General features: G+C 45.0%; 2 protein-coding genes across 2 annotated transcripts; one reads left to right on the plus strand and one right to left on the minus strand.

The window, feature by feature from the left end:
* Positions 1-89: 89 nt before the first annotated feature.
* HGSNAT (heparan-alpha-glucosaminide N-acetyltransferase) lies at positions 90-12,094 on the minus strand. The gene is made up of 17 exons (XM_077177157.1): positions 11,852-12,094; positions 11,440-11,579; positions 10,801-10,922; positions 9,834-9,903; positions 9,156-9,225; positions 8,125-8,231; positions 7,595-7,671; positions 6,949-6,979; positions 5,910-6,070; positions 5,463-5,572; positions 4,635-4,756; positions 4,108-4,234; positions 3,903-3,989; positions 2,724-2,801; positions 2,546-2,616; positions 2,295-2,407; positions 90-1,287 (listed from the first exon to the last, which is right to left on the minus strand). Exons 1-17 carry the CDS (start codon positions 12,092-12,094, stop codon positions 1,106-1,108), a joined length of 1,911 nt encoding a protein of 636 aa, XP_077033272.1. The 3' UTR covers positions 90-1,105.
* A 290-nt stretch (positions 12,095-12,384) lies between these two features.
* POMK (protein O-mannose kinase) lies at positions 12,385-16,917 on the plus strand. The gene is made up of 2 exons (XM_054632525.2): positions 12,385-12,731; positions 13,243-16,917. Exons 1-2 carry the CDS (start codon positions 12,444-12,446, stop codon positions 14,014-14,016), a joined length of 1,062 nt encoding a protein of 353 aa, XP_054488500.2. The 5' UTR covers positions 12,385-12,443; the 3' UTR covers positions 14,017-16,917.
* Positions 16,918-18,397: the final 1,480 nt, after the last annotated feature.

An 18,397-nucleotide genomic window follows, 5' to 3' on the forward strand; every position in this document is an offset into this window, starting at 1 on the left:
TTTGTTTTGGGGTTTTTTTCCATAGCATTATACTAAGGTGTCTGTCATAGTTCTTTTTATCTTTGCACATACACAGAGAAAATAGCAAGTTATTTCAGGTTTTTTATTAGCACTAGTTTGGAAATCACAGCATGAGTGAATTTCCTGAATCTCCAAAAACTGTTATCTTACATTGAATTGACCTGTTAGGTCTTCTTGTCTGCAGAATTCTACCTATATTGCTGGTTTTCAGATTCGGGGTCCTTAAGTAAATTCATGTAGAAAGAGGATTGTTTTGATTGAAATTTGGTAATACCCAAGTGATTATGCAAAGTCAGTAGGAAATGGCCTTTCTGCACTCCTAGAGTGTAGCACATGAAACTTGGACCTCAGCCATGCAAGAGGTGTGTTACACAAAGGCCCAGAACATGCACAGATGGGCTGCTAAACCTGTAGGAGCAGCCTGCTGATTAATAAGCCAATAGAAGAGATTTTGGGCTTCAGCAGGATCCTAAACCTAAGGGTTTGGTTGAATAAATGGGAAAAATACAATGAAGCATGATCAGCTGAGAGCACCACCAGGCTGTGACACAAAGGTGCCCCCAAGCTTTCCCAGATGGTCACTGGCCAAGTTAAATGTGTGCCAGTAACCAGAAGGGACAGGCATGCAAGAGGTGCCAAGGATATATACAAACCCCAGACCACCTGAGTTAGAGGGTTCTGTGTCACGTGCAGGGACTGTTACCACAGGCCCTTTCTGACAACTCCTTGCAGTCACCATCCCCCATCCCTTGCAGTTCCTTTCATGAACACCATCAGGGTGTCTTAGGCTGCCCAACTGTTAGGGTATGTTCAGCTTTTCTATATGAAAGAGGGAAATCAGTAAAATATTTACAAAAGATGGAAAACAGAGAGCAACTGTAATAGACTAGTAAGTTTTTGTTAAATAGGAAAATACTGTCCCTTAAGTCACATAAAAGTCTTGATGATGGCACTGTAAACTTGAACTAGTATCCCTTTTTAGTAATACAGCCTGAGTGGCAATATTTCAGGCTAATCCATCATATTTCAGGCTAATCGACTTGCCTCGTCAGAATCTAGGCCTGCTAGACCTTGACCACCTCTATCAGATTTTCCAGAATATCCTTTTCCTGTAAAGTATGTATGATATTATGACCCAAAGAGTTGTTGCAGTGAGGTTTTGAGTCAGATGCTCTGCGTGGGATTGACTGTCTTGCATCTTCCATTTAAAAGGGAAGTAGTTTGCAAACACTTGGTGTCCAATGTATACCAGGATTGAATTCATTCCTGAAAGGAAGCACAGGTTATACCATCTGAAAGAGCAGGTATGGGCTTGCTTCAGAGCAAGCAGGCAGAGGTGTGCCAGGCTTATAAAAGAGAGTGGCACCAAGACAACAACAGCTAATGTCATTTGCCCCAAAGATGCTACACACTGTTTTCAAATACAGTCTGAGGGGTTCTCTCCCCCAAAACATTTATTAAAAGAAATACAAATAATCTCTGTGCTAAATTGAAAATACAACCAAATCAGTATGCTGCAATGATATTAATAAGGAGAATAATAACAGTTACTGTTTTCAGAGTGGATGAGTGCCAACCAATCTGGTCAGATCTGCTGCCTTTACAAACAAATGCTGACTGCCCTTCAAAGCTCTGGGGTTTCTGGTAGGAGGTAAGATACCCTGCTGTCACCCTGCCTATTTTCCTACCCAGACAACAGGGACCAAAGTTGCTGAAAGGTCCCCTCTGCTGTGGCTTTGCATTCTCTACTCAAGTTTGTTGTGTGCCCAGTGTGGTTCAAACCACAGTGGCATACTTTGGGAAACATGCTTATCTAAAATCACAGAGACACAACCTACACAGCTGCCCAGGGGATTTAGTCTTCCACATCTTCAGAAGTGGTATTACTCTGTTGACAGGCCTTTGAGTTTCCCATTAGGTTACACAAGTCTCAGCAGTCCCTTCCAAAACCAACTTTGAACAGCTGTGGTATTTTGCTTGGTACTAGGCAGCTGTTCACTGAGACCTTGACTTGATACCAAACTCAGAACAGTCATTAGGCAATAGCAGCTTTTAGCCCTCATTTAAAGAATTTATTGTCCCTCTCTCCTAAATATCTGGTCTCAAGTGTCCCAGTTCTATGTAAAGGTTCCACTCAATCATTCTGGAATCCTTCAGGTTACCTCAGTCTAAATCCCTACTTTCTTACAGACAATGGAAGCGAAGAAAACAAAAGAATAGTATCAGTGCAGAAAGAATCATAAGGAATATGTCTCCTGATGTGTTTTACTGACCTGGGTATAAAAATGGAGCACCTGACCACCATTTCTTGACATCCACAAGGTAATATATCAGCAGTAATAGGATGAAGGCAAAACAGCTCATGGTTGTCACATATGATATTGACCTACAAACATTTTCAGTAGAAAGAGTAATATTTAGAGAACTGTGTGATACAGATCTCAATGTACAAAAGATAAAACATTCCCTAAGCTAAAATAGTACTTTAACAAAATCATATGAAGTGTTCCATCTCTTTGCTTACCATAAGTTCTTGTTTATGGGAATAAACCCTTCTTCTTTAGAACATTTTGTCAAGATAGCAGAAATAACTCCCTGAAATAGAAAGTAAAGTTTATATAACCACTGCAGCATGTTTCAGAAATATTTGCATTGCATTAAAATACATGTCTTTTAAAGAGCTACATAACTATCAGACTTACCATTACTATGCCCCATATGATGAACCGACTCATAATTTGTTTGGGCTGGTCTTTGTAGAACAAAGTAATTTTTCCTGCCTTATAAAAAAATTACAAAAAAATAATTAATGCCCATTAATGTAACCACATTTCAAGAGCCAGATATATTTTCCACCAGCTACCTGTGCTAAGATAGAGACCACAAATGGGATTTCTATCAGCCAGGTGGTTGAAAGGCTCAAAATGAGGACTCTTTGTAAAGAATGGACACACAAGGGGAAAGTATGCAAATGCAACCCAATCAGCAGTAGAGGTGCACCTTTTCTCCCTTTCTTACTATTAACTGAGGAAGGGGACAAGCATCTTTATTTGGTCAACACAACATAAGTTGAGCTCCCTCTCCCTTGGTAAGGAACACCACCAGAGCGAGCCCCAAGAGCTTCACCACAGCATCCCTGACCCGCCCAGAGCACATGCTTCTTTTCATACACCACTAAGCAACGTGTCCTGATAATTCACTCCTCAGCGTCACACTTCTCTTCCAAGCTCTGCCTCACAGATATTCCCAATCAATTTTTACCCAGTGCTACATGTGGTAACATTTCTTTCCCAGCACAAGAGTTCCAGTTTGGTTCACAGCTGCTGGACCATCAGAAAAACCAGCAGTGTGTCAAAACTGCATCAAAAAGTGCAGTACTTATAAGCAGTTGTGAGCTGTGAGCTTTTGGTGTTGGTAACACCAGTATGAAGCCCTGCATCTCTCTTGTCAGGGAAGGTGAGCACACAGCACCTGTGCAAGATAGTTATCACTGCACGACAAGCGGAAAATCAGCAAGGGGGAGCAAGTACATCGGCAATTTTTGAAACCCTTACAATGAAGCTGTGAAGTTTGTGTGTCTCAGCCTTATTTTCCAACATGCAGAGCCAGCCTACTCCCAGCATAAGCCCAGCCTTGAAACACCAGGTGGCTATTTTGCAAGCTTCCTGAAGTCTCAGTGTATCTAATGCAAGCTGCTGCTATGTTAGCTTCCACTTCTCTGGCACTCACCTCAGGCTAAGCCATTGCGAAAGCATTGTTCTGAAAAAGGTTTTGTTAGAACCAGTCTCAGCCTTAAGTGAAGAAACCCAGTTGCCTCCCCACTTCCAAGTTTCCTTCAAATCTTCCCATTATAGCATGCAGCCAGAAAGAAAATGAGGTACCTGCAGTCCCAAAAATGCCATAACAATGCTATTTATGGTCCCCAGGATCCCTTCAGGATCATACGGCATCGTTGATTGGTAAATCACCTTAGAGAGAACACATCTGTTACAGAGCACCCAAGCAACCAAACTCCTTTCTTTTAAATCCCCTGCACATATCATTCCCAAGCCACTCCTGACATACTGCAAACCAGAAACTACTTACACCTGAAGAGGGATGCTGATACATATGCTTTTCTCCTAGAAGCAAACGGTCAATGTAACCAGCTGCTCCTCCAGTGCAGTTGGGATACTTTCCAAAGTCCCCAATGCCCCCAGGACCAAGATAGCCGCTAGGACAGAGGTAGAGAGGTTGTAGCACAAAATGTTGTTACAGTTCAGCTGCACAGCCACTGGCCCACTGACCCAGCACACTAAATGCTCTGTTTTCCCAGGCTAGAGGCACACATTGATGGCACTGCAGTGATCATATATTGCTGCACACAGACCTGAGGGAGATTTTAGTCCTCTTCTTAAAATAAATAGAAAGGAAGAGTGACATCATATAACATCTGGTACTTTAGTACCAAAGTAAAGAAAGTTTTTTCACATGATGGATGCTTCTTTTAACCCTGCTGGCCTGAAAGCTCTTCCCTTCATTCTTTCACTATGGCTAATAAAATGTGCCCTCTACTCAGTAGAAGAGAACCAACTTGATACCCCACATTAAGTTGTCTGAGTGCACGGTCTTACCTGGGACAATCTGGCACTGGTAACAAGAAGGTCAGGCAGAGCCAAATTGTTTCTAACACCAGAATAAAAATCCACTGTGGCCAGTAGGGGAGGATATCCTGCAGAGCAGGGAATCGTCCTTCCTGCATGAGATGGAGGGAGGGGGTGTTAGCTGGCAAGTAAAAAACATGCCCTTGGGGACAACCTGCACTTCCTGGCAGGCAGTCTTGTACCCCAGATACAAGAGGGAGATGTCATTACAAAACTGGGTTCCACCAATAGACCTTTCATTTTCACAAGCAATTTCCAGACACTTAGTTACTTGGGGCAGGGGGGAGAAACAAACCAAAACAAAAGCCCTTAATGTTTTTTAACTTGGAAAATGTCAAAAGGAATTTTGATTCATGCTTAGAACAAAAGCCTTTTGGGAAAACAGAAAGGCCAAAACCCAGTATTACTTTCCCCTGCTGTGAAAAATCCTTGCCAAAATTAACTGGACAAAACACAGACTACAGGATTCAGCATAGAGATGCCTGTCCCTGGACTTCCTTGGCAATGAAAAAGTCATCAAAAGTGTCTTGGAATGCCTATTTTTAAGCACTATCTGAATGGATTGTTGAAATCCTCAAATATAGTAAAGCTAGATGTGACAAAATGCAGAGTGCGACACTGAAGGGTGCACATACCCAGCATTGACCCCTGCCAGGCCACACTGCACCACACATCAAACAAGATGTTACATCTTGTTTTCATGTTGTTTCTCATGTGTTCTTTTTGCCCAAACAAGAGCAAAGGCTCCCAAACCCTGCTCCAGCATCAGTTCAGTTGTCATCTCCCCACATAACTCACCCAGGTCCCACTATCAGCTCTTGTAAACAGGAGTTCAAGAGCAGCAACCACCAGGTATGTGAATCCCAGCCTCTGGAGCACGCCTGGAATACGCAGATTATCCCAGGACACTGGAAGACATGCAAGCAATGTGGAAGAGGAGCAGACATAGGCTCTGTTGTACATACAAAAGTGATCCTTCTTCAGGAAGAGCTGAGATCCACTGCACCTGCGGGTACAAGGGATACCTCCCCTCTGCCATCCCAATTTTCTGTACATCAAAGTCCTGGGAAAGTCACTAAGACAATCAACAGTGGTTGGCACAAGAGTCTAACAGAGAGAATTGCATCAGTGCAGAACTGAACAGCACTCCACAAGATACCATCCAACTGTTAAAGTTTTTGCAACAGCCCAGCCAAGGAGGCAGGAACAAGTTACAGAAATGCAAGGAAGACAAGTTCCACTCACAAGGTCCAAGGCAGTAATTGGGATTCACAACTATGATTCCCAGCAGGATTAGCACAAAACTCCTCCAGATGATTTTTCTAAGCATCTTCCACTTGGAACTTCCCCACCTCAGCATGGAGCCCAGTGCCAATGCTATTGATGTCCCCATGATGAACACAAACCTGGAGAACAGAGCAGATGGGAAATGGAGCTGACAGATGTCTCATAACATGTATGAGTAACAGCAAACACTAAAGCTGGCAGAGTGGCCTGCATTGGTCCAACAGAGATGCATGCACTGAGTGAAACTGGGTGATTTTATTTCCTCTGATTGCTAGGACTTTCCAGGCTACTGAGCTTGCACTATGGGACACTTCTACCTTTTTCAGTGGTCAGTTGAGGTAGGGTTGTAATTGCAGTCGACTCTTTTTCCAGCAATTCACATGATACCAAAAAAATCCATTACCCAAAATTAAATTAGCATCTTCAGAACAGTCAAACACCAGCTTCAAATCTATGATTCAAATTCAGAATTGACCCACTCCTCTCCTCTAGCTTAGGTTCACAGTCCAAGTCCAGCTCCCTACTCCAACAGAAACCACGGCTGGTGTAGAGAAGCATGCTAGGGGCAGATGGGATAATTGCTTCTCCACAAGACCATTCTTTGGTTATAGAAATATCAGCTTAATCAAAAATTTATTTGGCTCCTTTATCTATGGATACACACCAGTCCAGCTTTGAATCTTGCCAGACTGGCAGCTTTTAACACAGTGGCATGGCATTGAGCTTCTCAGGGATACTGCACTTCCACTGGCAGGGTAACCCTGGGCCTTGTGTGTGGGAAAAAGAAGGATGTGGGGCACCAAAACCACTTAGCTCTTCTACAGGTTCATAAGGGTTATGTTGTTATTTGTAGGGGCAGAGTCCTATTGACTGTTTAACACAAATTCATCCTTCCAAATACATTTCCACATGGAGGCAAGGTGCACACTAAGTTCCACTTGCAATGTTTAATATAAAGAATCACTTGATACAAAAACTATTCTTCAGGAAAACTTACCATGGAAACACCAGATCTGCCACTGTTAATCCTACAGAGAAATACAAAGGAGCATGTTATTTACCTTGAACCCTCCTCACATTTAACAATATTACTGCTGATTTTCTAGAGGAATTGCAGGCTGCTAGCAATTATTCATGTCTCAAAACCTAAAACATGTTACAAACAAAACCTACAAACCTACAAACAATCATATTGCTTCACTTCATTTACCACTCTTCAAGAATAGGGTCAAAACTGATTGCTGTGCCTTGGGAAAGATTTCAGAGATGGGATCCTTGCTATTCTCCACTAGGGCATTACAATGCTTGACTTCATCCCCATCAGCTTACCAATCAAGGCATTATGTTTTTACAACACTAAGCAACATCAGCTTGACTAGGGTCATTTAGCAACATAGGAAAGTTGACCCTGTATCACAAAAGAAAAGGTTACACACAGACTGTGATGTGAAACCATGCTGTCACAAGGAGGACCATACTCTGCTTTGCCCATTTAAACAACATGCAGATTCCCTGCTGAGGCAAACCAGGACAGCATCCCAGCCTTTGGCTGAGCAACAGCTCGCTGCAGCAGCTGCAACACCAACCATTTCTAGATACTGCTGCAGTTAAAACCCAGAGCAACTGTCTCAACTGTACTTTACCATTCCAGCTCTCGTGTTTGAAGAACCAGTATTTTCCTCCTCCATAGTTAACAAACACCATAATTACAAGAGAGAGCCTAAAAAGACAACAAAACCACAAAGTATCACATGTCAATGAAATGCATATTTATGAACACAAAGTTAATGATTACTACTCCCACTAATGCATTTCTAACTCTGAGATTTGATTTATTTTACTTTTAAAGCAAGATTCCCTAGGTTTCCAGCTTTACCAACCAGTAAGCCATGTTTCAAAAATCATGGCTGGTGGTGAACCAAGGCAAGCTCCTTGCAGCATTTCCACTTTGAACACGTTGTTCTTTTGCACCCTCTGCCACAACTTTGACGTCTCCTCAAATTAGATCAATTACAAAGTATTTTGGAATATCTGAGAATTAAAATCTTAACTTCCAAGTAAAACAGACCACCTTGAACTGTCCATCTGCTATATATTGCCATGCACTGTCAAACCACTGGAAAAGTCTCATTCCCCTTGGAGGAGCTGCTTTTGAGCAAGCTCTTAGGCTCACCCTCGGAAGGTGTCAAGGGACCGCAGGCGCTGCCGCGAGCCCGAGCTCCACGACTGCGGGGCAGGATCACAGTTAATGGAGTCTGTGGTGTTCGGGGATCCGAGCTCCTTCGGGAACAAACCAGACACATGAAGAGCACATCAGCAGCTGCACCAGCTGACTAGGGAACAAAGGATAGTAAACTGCAAACTTTCACACACACTGTCTTTATTCTCCCTGTCTTTCTTCTGTCTACTTCTAACCTCTTCCTGGCTTCACCACATTGCAATAATGCTTGCAGATGCTCCAGACTCTACCTTTGACCAGGCAAAACAAGAATGCAGTGAAATGAGCCTGTGCTTGAGACTCCTCAGAGCTGAGTCCCCTCCAAATCAACCAGAGACTTGCCAATACTCTGAGTACTGGTTTACAGCAGAACTGAGCAGATCCAGCTGCTAACTCTCAAACAGGACCCCCCAACCCATCAGCAGTTGTCTGACACCACAGAGAGACTGTTTGGAAATTGCTGTAGAGCTCTGCTTCCAAGTCTTTTGATTCTAGACAGGTTTGGACCTCTTAGATATGAAGCCCAGACTCTGATGAACTATATACATTCTACTACAAAATGAGGATCACATAGAAATGCCAGTTCTAGGGTGCCAGAGAAATTCTGACTTCATTTTTTTGCTAAATTCCTGCTCTGCTGGAAGCAGCAATGAAGGCTGTGATTTCCCTTACACTGACTATGTTAGAAGGGAACAGTATTTATACCAACACATTTGTTTCAAAGGAATTAAAGAGGGCACAAAGATGTATGTTCAAAACTTGCAAGAGCTTTACAGGGAATCCACTACACTTGCATGGAAACCCAGTCTAGCACTCTCCATTGACATAAAATTGCCTATCTGACAGAAGTACAAGATTTGCTAAGGGGAACACACGCAAGGGGAAGATGATTAGTAATAAACAAGTCCCCAGATGTCCAGATAGTGTGTGTTTCTCAGAGATGCAAACACTACAGAATGCAAACTAAAGATACTGTGGTCACTCACGGAGTTAATCATACGATCAGTTGCTCTGGGATTCAGTTTCTTGTAAACCCAGTTTCTGACTGGATCAATTCTGAAAATGAGTAACAGTTTAAAACACAAAACAAAGCTGAAAGTACTTTATAGTTAATTTCACCTTAAAAGAAGCTATTTAGCAGAATAAAACAGAAGTTTTGACAGTTCCTATTTCTGTTTTTACAGCTCACATAGGTAATACTGAGATTCAGCCAGCACCTAGGATCTCAGTTAAGTCCAGCTGTGGAAATACACTGATACAAGCTCATGTTTGGGGGTTTTATTCTCGGGTTGCTTACAGGCAAAGATGATTTACACCTTTCAGTAAAGGGTAGAAGGTTGCATTTGTTACATGCACTTTGGTCCCACTGCCTTGGATTACTGATCCAGAGCTAGACAAGGAACAAGGGACATCAGGGTGCAGCAGGGCATTTGTGAGGTTACAGTGAACATCAGCTGCTCTGCACACAAACTACCAAGGCTGCAAGATATCCCTCGAGTGAAATCGCATTACTCTGCATTTCTTGCCACATGTGCCACAACGTGCACATGGAACCTGATAACAGGATCTGATCTGCAAGCAGGGCCACAAGTGGGACTCCAAAGTATTGCCACACTGAGATGTGTGGTCTTAAACTGGCACGTGCAAGGAAGAAGTTCACTTACTTCATTAGAAGGCGCCCAGCAATCAGGAGAGCAAGGATCCCCATGTAAACCAGGAAAGCAAAGAGAATAGCTACATGAAAAAGAAGAACACAACTCTATAAATGATCTAACAAAACCATCCAGCAACCTGGGCTTGGCCAAATGAGACACAAACACGACACAAAGCCCAACTCCTTGATCATTATCCCCCCTTCTCCATGCAATAAATATCCCAGAGGAAAAAAAACCAACAGCAAAACCCCCAAACTATCCAATGCAAAAGCAGGTTAGTTTCAAAGTGCAGCTCAGTAACTCCACATCTTGGCATAAAAAGAGCAAAATAAAACCGCGTTGCATCACAAGACACTAGTGAGAGAAGAGCTGATGTGCTGTGATATGTTCTGAAGAAGGAAGTAGAGATTTAAAAACAGCCTCAATGTGCAGAAGATAGGGGAAAGGGCAATACACCTAGTTAGCAACCATGGAGAATTTTTCTTTACAGTTAGGAAACTGGAAGAACTGAAGAATAATGTAATGGAAAAGAACAGACATAGACAAGAGTTTGAAACAGTCCTGGATAAGAGATGAACAAAAAAGAAGAGGGTCAGGTTCTAAATTAAAAGTGCAACAACAAAAATCCAAACAAACACTGTGTGGATTGTTTCCCATTTTGTGAGAGAAGATAGAGGGAAGAAGAGGGAGGATTCTGCATATATACAAAAACATGCAGGGAAACAGGAAGTAATAGCTCCCTCCAGACACGTACCCACTGATTTTTCTGTACTAATGCCTGCTGCAAAAATGTTGTGGGCAGACAGGATATCATGTGAAGAGGCCTGATCCTGGTCAGGGCCTCAAGACGGATGTATAAAAGGAGGCAAGGATGTCAGGAAAGAAGAGGGGAAGGCTCATGACAACTCTCCAGCACAATATGAGTGGCTGCACATGTGGGTTGTAGAATGAAAGGGAAAAGGAGAGCTCTACATACGGAGGTAGCTGTTGATAGGGCCTTCATTGATGATTAGGTCACAAGAAACAGTTTGGTTGCTTGTACTTAGGGTCTTTACCACAAGGGAATAATTGCCAAACTCTCCAAAATGATACTGAATCCTGCAAATGATAAAGGTAACAAGACTTGTGAGCCACCCCCAGTACATGCAGGTACCACTGCAGCACTCAGTGGGGCTGTCAGCCTGAGGAAAGGCAAGCCAAAAACTTGGACCAACACTGTGATCTAACATGGAACTTGCCTTTTCCAAGCATTACCCTCCCCTAGCCCAGCACCAATTTTTTACCACACATGCACTGCCATCATTTGTTTTCTTGAACTAGAGACTTCCCTGCAAGAGAAACCAGGTGCTTGCACATGCTGCCTCAATGAACACCGTTTTTGTTCCTGCTCGCACCTTTCAGCACAATTCCAAAGTGCACCACACTGTTACAGCAGTGGAGTGAAGACTGAGCTCTAGGTCTAAACAGTTGGGAAAAAGGAGGAGATGAGCAGGCAGTGAAGAGGCACATGGCTCCAAGGGGAAAAAACCCAAAAAACCAAAAACCAACAACAAACCAAACCAGCACAAATAGAGGCTAGCGCTATCCATGTACTCCCTGGGGCTGGGCCACCTACTTGCAGAGATCTCTGTCACCCACAGAGCTGTTGAGCAGCAGGGTGAGTGGATGCTGCGTATCAACCATTACCGACGCCGTGCCTGGTTTTCTCAGGCTCTCGTTGCTTGGTGGGACAAACGCCAGGAACTGATACAAGCACTGTGGAAGAAGAGGGTGAAGGGAGCTCATTAGTGCCAAAGAAGAGTGAAACGGGGTTCTGCCTTGGATGGTGGCAAAGACAAGGAAAGATGCCACGGGGCTGGAGCATCTCCTGCTGCGGGAATTCCCTGCGTGCTGCTCGAAGGTAAAACCAAAGCGAAGCGACCTGACGAAGCCCCGGGGAGACGCCGGAGAAGCCGAGCAGCCCCGCCGCTGGCCGGGCTGTCAGAAGCGGAGGCCGGGGGTGACCCCCGCCCGGCACAGCCCCTCACCTGGTGGCAGGAGCCGGAGCGGGCGGCGAGGTTCAGGCCCGGGGCGGGCAGCTCGTTGCGGACGAGCAGCAGCGCCTGGTCCATCCGCCCCGACCGCCGCCGCTCCGCCGCCGCCGCCGCCGCCGCCGCCCCGCCGCGGGGCCCGGGCGCGCCCTGCCCGTCGGGCTGCGAGAGGCCGGGCGCCATCAGCAGCGCGCCCAGCGCCGCCGCCACCGCGGCCACCAGCCCCGCCGCCGCCGCCATCGCGCCGCGCTCCGCCCCGGGGCGGGGCCGCCGCCACCACCACCGCCCCGCGGGCCGCGCTTCCCGGTGTTTTCCGGGGTCAGGCGTCCCTACCCGCCCGCAGCTCGGGCCCGCCTGCGCGGAAACGCGGGAGGATGCGCAGCGCGGCGAGCGTCGAGCTTGCGGCCGCCTTTAACACGTCCCGCTGCCACGCGTGGCCTCTCGTCGTAGGCTGCAGGCGCCGGGGCGCGGTGCCTGCGGGACGGCTGGGCAGCCGGCACTGAAAAAGCCGTACAGGCGTTCATCCCCGGGCTGGGAAGAGGGTTCTGCTTAGCCTCCGTCTTTCACGGAGGATGCAGAAGGCACGGCCATGGAAAAGAAACAGCATTTCGTTAGGAGAGAGCTTCTTCCCAGAGAGGTGCCATCCATCTCGCTGGCGTTACTGCTTGCAGCCGTCCTGCTCCTTAATGCCCTTCTCTACCTGTACCTCAACAAGTTTTCCAGCTCTCTGGGACGTGTCGAAACGGACTCTGGCCTCTGCCCTTTTGGGCATTTCAAATTCGGAGCGGTGAAGAATTGTTCCCCGTGGCTTTCCTGCGAGGCCATAAATAGGGAAGTCAGGAAAGTCAAATGTGTTGGTGAAGGTGCTGTGAAAAAGGTGAGTTTGGATTTTCTTTCTTCTCTTCTCTGGATAAAGAGCTTTCACATTTTGCTGGCTAATTAACGCCAGCACTGCTGTTATGATTATCCTCTCAGCAGCTAATTACTGTAGGCATCCGGGACCATATGGCTACTGATAAGGCGAACACAACAGGTACGAGAGCATAACCTGGGCCACCTCTCTGACACCAAACGACATCCAGCTATACAAGCAGAATCACAGATTGGTACAATCCTGGCAGAGTGAGACTGGTTATTTGGGTGATATAAAATAACTTAATTCATATGCATTGTCCATGCCAAAGGAAACGTAGGAAATCGTGATATAACTGTGGCATCGGAAGGGGCTTGCTGTGATAGGTACACAGCTCTACCTAAAGCTGACTGTGCCTGCTGACTGCAATTTGCAGTTGTGACTAAGCAGTCACAGGAAGAGGTCGGCAGCAGCTGGTAGCTGTTCATCGAAGAAGGCTCTCCACATGTCTTATGTGTTTCTTGTATGTTCTCAGGTCTTCCTTTCTGAGTGGAAGGAAAAGAAAGTGGTCCTTTCACAGCTCACCAACTCAGAGCTGAAGGAGGACTTTCTCCATGGACTGAATATGCTGAAAGCCCTTCAGAGCAAGCATGTTGTCCGGCTGCTTGGCTACTGTGAGCAGCAGTTCACAATCCTCACCGAGTACCATCCTCTTGGTTCACTGAGAGGCCTGAATGAAACTCTCCACATTCCCAAATACAAGGGCATGAACACCTGGCATCGCAGGCTGATGCTTGCTATAGACTACGTGAGTGTCATTCGGTACCTGCACAACAGCCCCCTGGGCACCTTAGTGATGTGTGACTCAAATGACCTGGACAAGGTTCTCTCCCAGTATCTCCTGACAAGTGACTTCCACGTTCTGGTGAATGATTTGGACGCTCTGCCTCTTGTGAACAGGAGTGCTGGCAGGCTGGTGAAGTGTGGTCACAGGGAGCTCCGGGGTGAGTTTGTAGCTCCTGAGCAGCGTTGGCCCTATGGAGAAGATGTGCCATTCGAAGATGACCTCATGCCTCCCTATGATGAGAAAACAGACATCTGGAAAATCCCAGATGTCTCCAATTTTTTCTTGGGCCATGTTGAAGGAAGTGACATTGTACGACTGCATCTGTTTGACATCCATGCAGCGTGTAAGAAGAAGGACCCGGCAGAACGGCCGTCTGCCCAAGAGGTCTTAGACACCTACAGGAAAGTTTTAACTCTGCTTATTCGGGAGGCAGCCATGCCTGGTACTAGAGAAATGTTATAGTGAATCATGAGGCAAACAACACACTGGTTCCTATTTATGTAGCTTGCCTGATGGGCAAAATCTCTGTCCCCAAAACTGAGAAGAAAAGAACAGCTGAACTTGTACCTCTTGATTAAAAGAAAAAAAATCCCCCCAATCCAAGAGCTGTGCAAGCTTTCCATTGGCAGGTTTAAGCTACCATTGGAAGAGGAGGAGGGAGAGAAAGGAAGTTGTGTGGGTGCAGGGAAAATTTGTTCCTTAAGAAATGATAAATTTTCTTTTGCAACATTTACACAAAAAATATCTTAAAAATTAGAGAAAAACACCTAAAAAAATATTGGTCTACCTTAACTTGTTGGTGGAGACTGGAGAGCAGAGACCATGGCATGCCCCCCACAAGCTTTGTGCTGATTACTGTGGCTTTGGCCTATGTTGTATCCACAGAGCCCTCATCTTCTTTCCCATGCAGTAAAAGCAGTGGTCACTCAGAAAGGAGTGCCCTGTTTCACTTCAGGTTTTGGTGAGCCCCAGTGCCAGAGCTGCAGTGACAGTCTCTCCCTGCTGGCTGGGGCATAGGTTGTTTTTGGAGCCGTATGGCTGTTGCTACTGTACCCCACAATAGCAAGTGTGTGGCCACTTTTGGAAGCAAGAGGATGATGCAGATTCGGAAGAGTCTGCTTACAGATACAGGTTCTTGGTTTTCAAGCCTTTGTCCTGTGGTATTCCCAGATGGGCTCTTCCAAGATGAAGCTGTCAAATGCAAGTCTCTCACTCCTCTGTAAAGCACAGAAATGCTGAACACTTGGAAAAGAGCTGAAGTGTGTCTTTTTTTTTTTTTCACTCACCTATCTATCCTGGCTTAGTGTCATCATGATTTGATGGAGAGGAGAATAACAAGGAACTGAAAGAGAATGTGACTTCCACAGCAATGAGCATTAAACACAAGCTTTGGAAAAGAAAATTCCTGTATTCAGAGCATACAACTCTATTCAAAGTCCATTAAGGATAGAGGAAGGCTGCTAAAAAGTAACCTTTTTGGTGTGTTAGGAAAAAGCTTGAGGTAAACTACATGGATGTAACAGCCTGGTACCAACAGCTAGAAAGGAAGAGCAATGATGCCTTAATCCAGCAATAGGCTGTGTTTGGTGGGACTGGGATCCAGGATGTAGTCCCCTTGGTGAAAAAACAGAAATAATATGAATGAGAAACATGGACTCCACCATCGTCCACCTGAGGACTTTCTGTGCTGTGGACTAAATCTTTGAAAGGCCTAAGAGACAACTTCCATATTGTGATCTGAGAGGTGATTTGTAAGCAGAGAAGCACACTGTCCTTTTTGCTCCTTTTTAAAGAGTTTGGTTTGTTCTTGTCTGTGCTGCTACTCCTCTGCACATAAACCAGCCATGTTCTGACTGCACTGAGATCATGCAGTCATTTCATAATGCATAATGTTCAAATCTTGGTATCAGAATTTTATTATAAATGGGAAAAATTTCCTGCAAATAAGGAAATTAATTCCTGATATCATACAATACAAGCTGCTGATTATGCCTTTCCTTTCCCTCTGGGCAGTGTGTTTTCTTAAATTAGACTTTAGACATTTTTAATTTACTCATTCCTTCCTTGCAGCTTTCCTGCTGAGGTTGTCAGGAGACAAAGCTTAGAAATCAGCTTCTCCATAAGAGAGCAGTGATTGTGGATGCTTTAGGTTTGTTTTGGACTTTGACTCAAAACGCCTAAAAGAAGCATGGGGAAAAGAAATGCTCTGTTGAAAATGCATCATCCAACCCATGGACTCCTGACTTGTTATTATTAGGGTTAGAGTTCTACAGCTCCAGTATGAATACAGGATGTGCAGCAGTTGAAAAAGTCTCCTGTTACAGCACCTTGAAGCCAGGGATAAGGCTTTAAAGGGTCAAGAGTCACATCTTCTGCATGTTTTCCTCACAATAATTTGTTACCTTTTGTTAGCCATCATGTACACTTGAAAGGGAAATCATCATCTGATGGCTGTAAATAACTATTCTATGAAGGGTTTTTAAGAGTGTAGCAAGGACAGACAAGAACCTGACAAACATCTTGTCCTGGTGTCTCTTGGTTAAGACAAGCTTCTGCTGGGATTCTTGCCTTGTTTGTACTGTTGCACCTTGCAAACAGCCACATTAATTTCACCAAGTGAAAAAAATGTGGAAAAATTCTGGTTTGGAATAATTATCTTGCCATGGAGATTATTCCCTGTTCCTCAATGAAATAGTTACAATTTTTTTAAAAAAGAGGTGTCTCCCTAAACATTCACTTTGAGCAGTGGCTTCTCCATGTCTCTTTCCCATTCCCTCTCCTTCAGCTTGTGTGTTGTCCAGCATTGTATTTCAATATTTATTCCATCAGGAATAAATCAGATTTGTTCTGAATACAACATTATGGAGCTGCACTTTCTTTTTTGGGATGTTGTTTCTGTCTGTAAGGAAACATTAGATGGCAGCATGAAGGTCAGTTTAGAGTCAGTTATTAGCAGCTGCCTCTGAAGCCCAGACATAGGCAGAATCTGGCCTTGCAGCCAGTATTTTCCTAGCAAACTTCCCTTACAGGTAAACCACTTAAAGATCTCATTGTGTTTGCTTTAGTGAGTTTGAAGGAACAAGACAGATAGATATAGGGGCTGACCTATTGACCTCACATGCCACACATGCCACTTCCCTTTAACTTGCTCGTGGTCTTTGTGTGCTTTGCTGTCCGTTTCTATCTCAACCTGGTGAGACCAAAACCAAGTTTGCATGTCACCTCCTTCCAGTCTTTCTGTAAAATCAGGTGTTTGTACCCTATGCATCTTTCTATTCTTCCCTGCTAGCTCCTTCTGCAATCTCAAGATTGCATGAATCCATCCAGTCTTTCCCACATTTCCAGCTTCTTTTCCCTTAAAGGCATGACAGAGAGGGGGAAAAGAGGCAGGACAGCCCTACATGCAGTAGTCTCCCCTCTTTCCAGTTCTCTTTTCTGGGCATTTCAGTCTTTACCACCAGTCACAGCCTTTGATAAACATTCAGGGACTTTGTTGCCTCAGTACAAGCACCTCTTGTCTGTCCAGTGGAAAGCATCAGAAGATGAAGGGCAGGAAGAGGCCTGTTCACAGCTGGGAGCCTGCAAGTCCCCAGCCAGCTCTAGACCAGTGGCCATGACCTCCCCTGCTAAGACCACTGCCGCAGTTCTGCCTAACCTCAACAACAGCTGCTGGTTCTTATCTCAAGCTCTGATCAAGTGTCCCACTTCCTTGTCTTTTCCCACAAAATTTGCTTCTCTGGCAATGGTCATTTTCATGTTTCTTATTGTATTACTCTTCTTCCATCCCAAAAAGCCAGTCAAAGAAACTGCACAAAGATGCAGATCACACAAGAAGGACAGTGATTGATGCTTATCTCCTTCAGAAAACTTCAGAGGAGGTTCCCCAAACCACCCTAGGTAATCAATGCCGAGGCAGATATGATCCCAGTCATTCCAGGCCTTTGTTTGCTGTCATTTTCAAGATAAAGGCCCTGGGTCTGGCCCCTTTCCAAGGGTCAGGGCAACCCTTTTGCTGAGGTTAGTGTAACCACCTTACCCTTCTCTTTTGGGCAATCTCTGCCATCCCTGCAGCAGTTCCACAGCGTATTTCACCCACCCAGCTGCTAGACAAAGAATCAGAGCAGAAGCCCTCTCCCAGACTCAAGAAATAGCCCCTGGTTCCCAGACTGAGCTCTGCTGGGACACTGCTGTGCAAGCAGTGGAGGAGAGCAGGACACTGAGGCCATGCTAGCTGAGCCTGCTGACAGTCTGGCTGTGGTGGCAGCTGAGTCAGGGCCCACTACTGCTGTGGTGCACTCTATCCTTGGCCCAATGCTGTTGCCAAAACAAATTCCCAGTGGATTTCCTACTAAAGTTTAGCTTTTACCAGGCAGGTTTGTACTGCAGGTTATAGAATGGAAACCACCTCAGAGGTCTGTCTCAGAGCAGAGACCCACTGCTCCTTTCATTTTCTCCTCAGGGCCATCCAAAGAATAGCACTGTGAAGGTTATGCTGATTTACTTTCCACATTGCCTGCTGGCTGCACGCTTCTGGGGGGTCAAGTCTGATGGAGCATTTCCCATTTTGTACTATGGATTTCAGAATTCATCCTGAAAGCACTCCTATAACACTAAATCCTCTAGGGGTGAGCAGCCTACATGGCAACTCGTTTGTATGTTTGACACCATCAGACATAAAAAGCAGTGCATGAATATCTGCATCAGCTGTTGTGTAGGTCTGGGTAGCTACGGAGGAGGTAAAATGGACACAATGTATTTAATTGAACATTTGTTTGATTTTTTTTTCCTGTTTGATTTTTTATTTCTTTTTGAAGGATCCGTTGAAAATCTGTGTTACTCTGTA

Source organism: Agelaius phoeniceus, chromosome 4 (genome assembly GCF_051311805.1).
Source record: "Agelaius phoeniceus isolate bAgePho1 chromosome 4, bAgePho1.hap1, whole genome shotgun sequence".
In the NCBI taxonomy this organism is placed as follows: domain Eukaryota; kingdom Metazoa; phylum Chordata; class Aves; order Passeriformes; family Icteridae; genus Agelaius; species Agelaius phoeniceus.

Excerpts from the sequence above, each read along its gene's own strand:
- HGSNAT (XM_077177157.1), bottom strand. The coding sequence starts at position 12,094 with ATGGCGGCGGCGGCGGGGCTGGTGGCCGCGGTGGCGGCGGCGCTGGGC. Across the intron at positions 5,573-5,909 it reads CAATTACTGCCTTGGACCTT|TGTCCTGGGATAATCTGCGT; the intron begins GTGAGTGGAACT and ends CATGTCTTCCAG. Across the intron at positions 4,757-5,462 it reads GAGCTGATAGTGGGACCTGG|GAAGGACGATTCCCTGCTCT; the intron begins GTGAGTTATGTG and ends CATCTCATGCAG.
- POMK (XM_054632525.2), top strand. The coding sequence starts at position 12,444 with ATGGAAAAGAAACAGCATTTCGTTAGGAGAGAGCTTCTTCCCAGAGAG. Across the intron at positions 12,732-13,242 it reads GTGAAGGTGCTGTGAAAAAG|GTCTTCCTTTCTGAGTGGAA; the intron begins GTGAGTTTGGAT and ends GTATGTTCTCAG.